General features: G+C 48.4%; 1 protein-coding gene across 1 annotated transcript; it reads right to left on the bottom strand.

Annotated features, from left to right (window-relative positions):
* Positions 1-2668: 2668 nt before the first annotated feature.
* On the bottom strand, positions 2669-4254 carry LOC104523339 (homeobox protein not2; the record flags this gene model as incomplete). Its single annotated transcript, XM_010165879.1, has 2 exons — positions 2669-2827; positions 4046-4254. Coding segments are annotated over 2 exons (368 nt in total), but the record flags the coding sequence as incomplete, so codon positions are not given.
* Positions 4255-6361: the final 2107 nt, after the last annotated feature.

Genomic DNA, 6361 nt, shown 5'->3' with positions numbered 1-6361 from the left:
TTGAAGAGTCGTGTAGACACAGTGCTGAGGGACATGGGTTAGTCACAGGGGACTTGTCAGTGTTGGGTTCATGGTTGGACTTGATGATCTTCAAGGTCTTTTCCAGTTGAGGCAATTCTGTGATTCTGTGAAAGCGTCATTCATGTCTCTGGACAAGCCCTGGTGCCCACAAGATTAATTTGGAAGTATTTGTGAAGCTGGACTGGGGTTGCTTCTACTTCTGTATTTGCAGAACACAAGGGGAGAGGGTGGTAAAACCCTGGCCCAGGTTGCCCAGAGAGGTGGTAGAAGCCCCATCCCTGGAAACATTCAAGGTCAGGTTGGACGAGGCTCTGAGCAACCTGATCTGGCTGAAGATGTCCCTGATCACTGCAGGGGGGTTGGACTAGATGACCTTGAAAGATCCCTTCCAACCCAAACCATTCTATGATTCCATCATTCTCCTGGACTCCAGTTTGCTGAAGCATCAGCCTGGTAGAGCAGGAACTACACAGAAAGTTTGGCCACATCCACCTGTAGATGGAAGTTCTTTTTCTCCAGGAGCAGCAGCTCACACCAGAGCACCCCATGTGAACCAGACATTACATTTCTTACTACAAGATGTAGTTCTATCTCTGCAGGAACTGGCCCAGAGATAAAAACTTGTGTTATTTACTTTCACCCATGAGATGGAGTCATCAATTTCCAAAAAAACTCTTCTTTTAGCATTTATTTTGCCCAAAAGTTTAATAAAAAAAAAAAAAACCCCTCAAACTTCTGTGAAGGATGAAAAATATGTTTAGTTTGAGGTTTTTTTTGTTAATAATTTCAATTGAAAAATTAAAGAGTAGTTGGAAACGTGTTTTCCTTCTGTTTTGGGGGGGGGTTTTTGACACTTAAGAGGAGGTTTTCAGATGATCTGTTTAAAAGCTGTTCTTCCTCCATTCCAAACATTCAAGCTTTGAGACAAGTACACAGGTTTACCAGAAAACACACGTGTGGGGAAAAAAAACTATATATATATATATATATATACTGCTTTAATATTTGTACTGACATATTAGGAATGAAAATGTGCGAGAAGAAATCACCCTTTCAAGGAGAAATTGCCCTTTCAAGAAGAAATCACCTGTTTGTGACTTGTACTGTTAGAAAGCAGCTATTTCTTCTTGACAACAGGGGTCTTATTAGGAGGAGGAAAAGTTGTGTTTCTTTTATATGTATATATATATTTTTTTAATATCTATTTCCTCAGAAACATGGCAAAAAGGATCAGTCACCCATCCCTGGCACCTGTGGGGCAAGAAGCCATTGAAGCATCGCTGAGAAACCAAGGAGCTGCCCAACCCTACCTCCCCCCCCCAGCCAGTCCCATCTCTCTTGTTAAAATACAAATTTTTATGGAGAAGCAAAGCAAATAAATAAGTGACATTTATTAAGGGGAAAAAAAAAAAAAGGGAAGTTATTTCTATAAATAACAATATAAAAGTGATATACAGTGTTTTGGGTCAGAAAGAGACACAATAAATTATCCTGAGCTGACGGGGACGTGGTGCCAGGTACCCTGGGCAGAGCTAGGAAGGTGAGGTGACAGCATGGAGCTGCTGACAGACAGAGAGGAGGAGGGTCGAGTGCTTAGTCCTGACCCCTCCAAACCTTCCCACCCACCAGAAATAACTGCACCGGGTGGTTACAGATGTTCTCACCCAACACTCCAGGTGCCTGTTTCCCAGGGCACCTGGATGTATAATGAGGAGAGAACAGAGCAGCTGCTGTCTGGGCCAGAATCAGCACATCTGGATGAGGGGCAGGGGGTCGTCTGAAGGACCAGAGGTGTTTGAAAGCTCCTTTTTTATAACAGCCCTGGATCCCAGCACCTCAGCCAGCCCAACTGCCTCGCTCCCTGCAAGCAGCAGCAGCGTGTACACTCCTTGGTGTGATGTCAGGCAAAGACAGAAGGTTGAGAGACCCACCAGGTTCTGTTCTCTGGGTTTGGGAAGCTAAAACAAAGGCACAGATTCATCAAGGCACAGGACAAGAGGAGGCACTTGTGTTCCAGGAGCAGGATCAGCCCCTGTTCATCTGATTACAAGAGTAATGACACAGTTTGCAGGTGGGATCATAGAGCTTTCCAATTTTTGGTTTGGTTTGGGTTTTTTGGGTTTTTTTTTTTGGTTATGATCTAAGCTTTAAACATGGGGAGCTTAGAAAAGTGGTCAAGTGGACCAGGGAAAAACAATCAAGGTTGATTCTCCTCCCAGCACAGGTCTCAGGACCTCCTAGGAGCACACACAGCCACACACAACACAAGTGACCCCGTGTTCATCAGAGACACTGTCTGATTGTCACCCCAACCTCTCTGCTGAAAACTCTTGGTGCATCCTGGTGCTTCAAGAGCAAACAGGAGATCACGTGCCTTTGCTACAGCTATGGCATCGTCAAGGACAACCAGCCTGGTGATGAAACCCCAGGAATTAGGGCACCAAACAGCCGCCAAACAATATTTGAGGGGGGAGGTTCCTCCCATCCAGCTGCAGGTTGTCCTGTAGCTCCAACTCTCAAATCGAGAGCATAATGTCTCACTTGGACCAAAGAAGCACAGACATCCCTGCATCCCCACTATCTCCATCTCCATCAAGCAGAGACGTCTGAAAAGAAACAACAGTGGCAACTGAATCTCATCAGCTGTTCAAAGCTCAACATCCACAGTGTCCTCTTCATGGTCCTTGATGTCCGTTGAGTCCGCGGTGGCAGGCTGGATCACCCCAAACTGTGACAGCTTTGCCGCCTTCTGCTCCATGCTCTGCTTTCTCCATTTGATCCTCCGGTTCTGGAACCAGACTTTCACCTAGCAGGAAAAAAAAAATCACACAACAGTTTAATCCAAGGTCTCCAGGAGCCCCTTTCCAGTGGTGGCCATTGCCATGTGCTTCTGAGGCAGATGTCCCCAAAAAGCAGAGTTCCTTAAAGAGGGGGACGTGCCTCTTCTCAGATTGGGCAGTGCACGTGAGCAGGAGGAGGAGGTGACACTATGATGGGCAGAATGGTGCTGGGAGAAAGGACCAGGGGAGAGGGGGATGCAGCTGCACAGAAGAGGTTCTGGCTGGAGAAGTGAAGGAGGTGCCTCCATCATCTCCCATGAACCATTGAACCCATCTCTGGGGCCACAGCTGGCAGAGAGCTGGGTGAGACACCCACCTACCCCCTGCTCCCTGTGGTGTTCACACCCCCCACCCTGATCCTCCAGAACCACCCTTGCTTCGCTCTCCCCTTTTCCCCAACAACTGAATTTGGATCCCACCACAGAAGATCACGTGGCTCTTTCCACAAGAAATAAGCAGCTTGTAGTGGGAGGGAAAGAAACTTACTGGGAAGAGCAGGAAAAAACAATGTAGATCCAGCGTCACAAAAGGACACTCACAGCATAACCTGTCTCCAGAGGGTGACAACAAGAGATACATGATCAATGTCTATCAAGATCTGAAATGTGGGGGCCAAATGGATGGGGCCGGGCTCTTCTCGGTGGTGCCCAGTGCCAGGACAAGGGGCAATGGGCACAAACTGGAACACCAGAAGTTCCAGACAACCTGAAGGAAAAACTTCTTTCCTGTGAGGGTGTTGGAGCCCTGGGACAGGCTGCCCAGAGAGGGTGTGGAGTCTCCATCTCTGGAGATGTTCAAACCCACCTGGACACTTTCCTGTGCAACGTGGTGTAGGGAACCTGCTTTGTCAGGGGGGTTGGACTGGATGATCTCCTGAGGTCCCTTCCAACCCCCACCATTCTGGGATTCTGTGATTAGTCCAACCCAACTCAAACTCCAAAGCAAACAGGTTTGAGCTCCTCAATGCTTTTTGCTCCACTTCATGGATTAAGAAAATGATGTTCTTATTGATAAACCATCTAAACTTATCTCACGTGCCTTCAATGTCATCTTGCAGCAAGGAGTCCCACAGGTCACTTTGCATTATGTCCTCCTCCTGTTGCACTTCACAGCAGGGGGAATCACCACAGACCAAACCCAAACTTGGGATCTCTGCCACCATCCCCAGCTTCTCCATTTCTTACCTGAGTCTCTGTGAGATGCAGAGTTGCAGCCAGGTCTACTCGCTCCGTCCCCACCATGTACTGCTGCTTGAGGAACTCTTGCTCCAGCCGCTCCAGCTGCTCTGGTTTGAAGACCGTGCGGACCCTCTTCATCTTACAGGGCCCCCCAGACCTCCAAGGCACAGCAGGACCCAATGAGTTGGCCCCTACACAGTGAGACAACTCCAGACCTGCAAGAAAAGAAGAAGCAATTGAAGAGGTCTTCATGTTTGAGGTCATCTCTCCAGCCTTGTTCAGTGCTTCCTCTCCCATGAGAGGTTGGAGCAGATGATCTTTTGAGGTCCTTTTTCCAACTTAATTCTATAGGTACACAACCTAGGAAAGTCCTGGATGTGCAGCCAGACCCAAAGAAGTCAACACTCAATGAGGCAAGTGGGGTTTGACCTCCATCTCTATAGAATAAAGTCCATGGAGAGCTGCCGAATGCAAACAGCCCACCTCCATCTCATGAAGCTCCTAACCTCAAGGTTGAGGGAGTTTAGCCCCTGATTTTACCCTTCCCTCAGCACCCGTAGTCAACCAGTGTCCAGGAGAAGACACTGAAGCTGGTAGACTGGCCTGATGAAGACAAGAGTCACCAGCCCTCCTGCAGGTCCTTCACCCTGGACCTTAAGTTTTTTGGTCTCAGTAGTTTGAACTGATCCGTAAAGTACCTCAATCCATAAAGTTCCTCACGTGCAGAGGAATTAGCAGGACTGACAGGTGGATCTGGTCTCCTATCTAGTTGTGGCCTGATGATAACCATAATTACCTAATTAACATACAATACAACACCAGCGCAGTCAAGGACCAGCCGGCACCAGCCCAAGATCATGTTGTCTCCCATTGCTAAATCTGCCAGCAGAGATGGATTCACACATCTCCATGTTCACAAGGACACATCTCCATGGTCACAAGGACACATCTCCACAAGGACACATCTCCACATGTTCACAAGGACACATCTCCATGGTCACAAGGACACATCTCCACAAGGACACATCTCCACATGGTCACAAGGACACATCTCCATGGTCACAAGGACACGTCTCCACAAGGACACATCTCCACATGTTCACAAGGACACATCTTCATGGTCACAAGGACATGTCTCCACAAGGACACATCTCCACATGGTCACAAGGACACATCTCCATGGTCACAAGGACACGTCTCCACAAGGACACATCTCCACATGTTCACAAGGACACATCTTCATGGTCACAAGGACATGTCTCCACAAGGACACATCTCCACATGGTCACAAGGACACATCTCCATGGTCACAAGGACACGTCTCCACAAGGACACATCTCCACATGGTCACAAGGACACGTCTCCATGTTCACAAGGACACGTCTCCATGGGCACAAGGACACGTCTCCACATGGTCACAAGGACACGTCTCCATGTTCACAAGGACACGTCTCCACATGTTCACAAGGACACATCTCCACATGTTCACAAGGACACATCTCCATGTTGACAAGGACACATCTCCATGTTCACAAGGAGCATGTAACTGCTACCAACCACCCCCCGAGGAGCCACAGGGCTAGTCCCAGCCAACTCTGTCCTCCTAAAAGACCTTCACACCAGCCAGGTCTCACTGCCAGGAGGACAGCAGAGTGTGGACATCAGTCAAAGGCTGAGGAAAGGTGGCTGCAATCATCAAGGCAAAAAACCTTCTCCCTCCAAGATGCTGGTTCTGGAGTTATGTGCACAGGAACAATAGCGTAGACTTTGCACATCTGGAGGGACAATCGAGCCCTTCCTGCTTAATGCCAAAAGCTGCTGGTTTGGAGACTCTTGCTCCTGTTCTGAACCTCAGAAAATCTCCAAGCAGTGGGACCTGCCTGCCCAGGTGAGATCACTGAGTATCACAAAAACACCTCCAAGGATCAAAGGACAACCGAGAAGGTATTAGGAAGCAGATGAGGCCAGCACCAAGGTGTGTCTGATCATAGAATCATTAAGGTTGGAAAAGATCTCTAAGATCACCAAGTCCAACTTGTCAACCCAGCACCACCATGGCCACCAAACCATGTCCCCAAGTACCACATCTACATGTCCTTTAAATCCCTCCAGGGATGGTGACTCCACCACTGCCCTGGGCAGCCTGTTCCAATGCTTGACTACCCTTAATGGTACCACAGCTTCTGTCCTGACAACACCCAACTACACGCTCAACTTCACCAAAGAACCTGCTAGTAGAGCCAAAGGGACTTCTCTGGGTGGCAAACGTGGTGGGCAGCATGGATTTGCAGGATCAGGTCATTAAGGTTCCCCACCATTGCT

The sequence above is a fragment of the Antrostomus carolinensis genome, unplaced genomic scaffold (assembly GCF_000700745.2).
Source record: "Antrostomus carolinensis isolate BGI_N321 unplaced genomic scaffold, ASM70074v2 scaffold11874, whole genome shotgun sequence".
NCBI classification, from domain to species: domain Eukaryota; kingdom Metazoa; phylum Chordata; class Aves; order Caprimulgiformes; family Caprimulgidae; genus Antrostomus; species Antrostomus carolinensis.
This window is presented reverse-complemented; position numbering and strand designations above follow the sequence as displayed.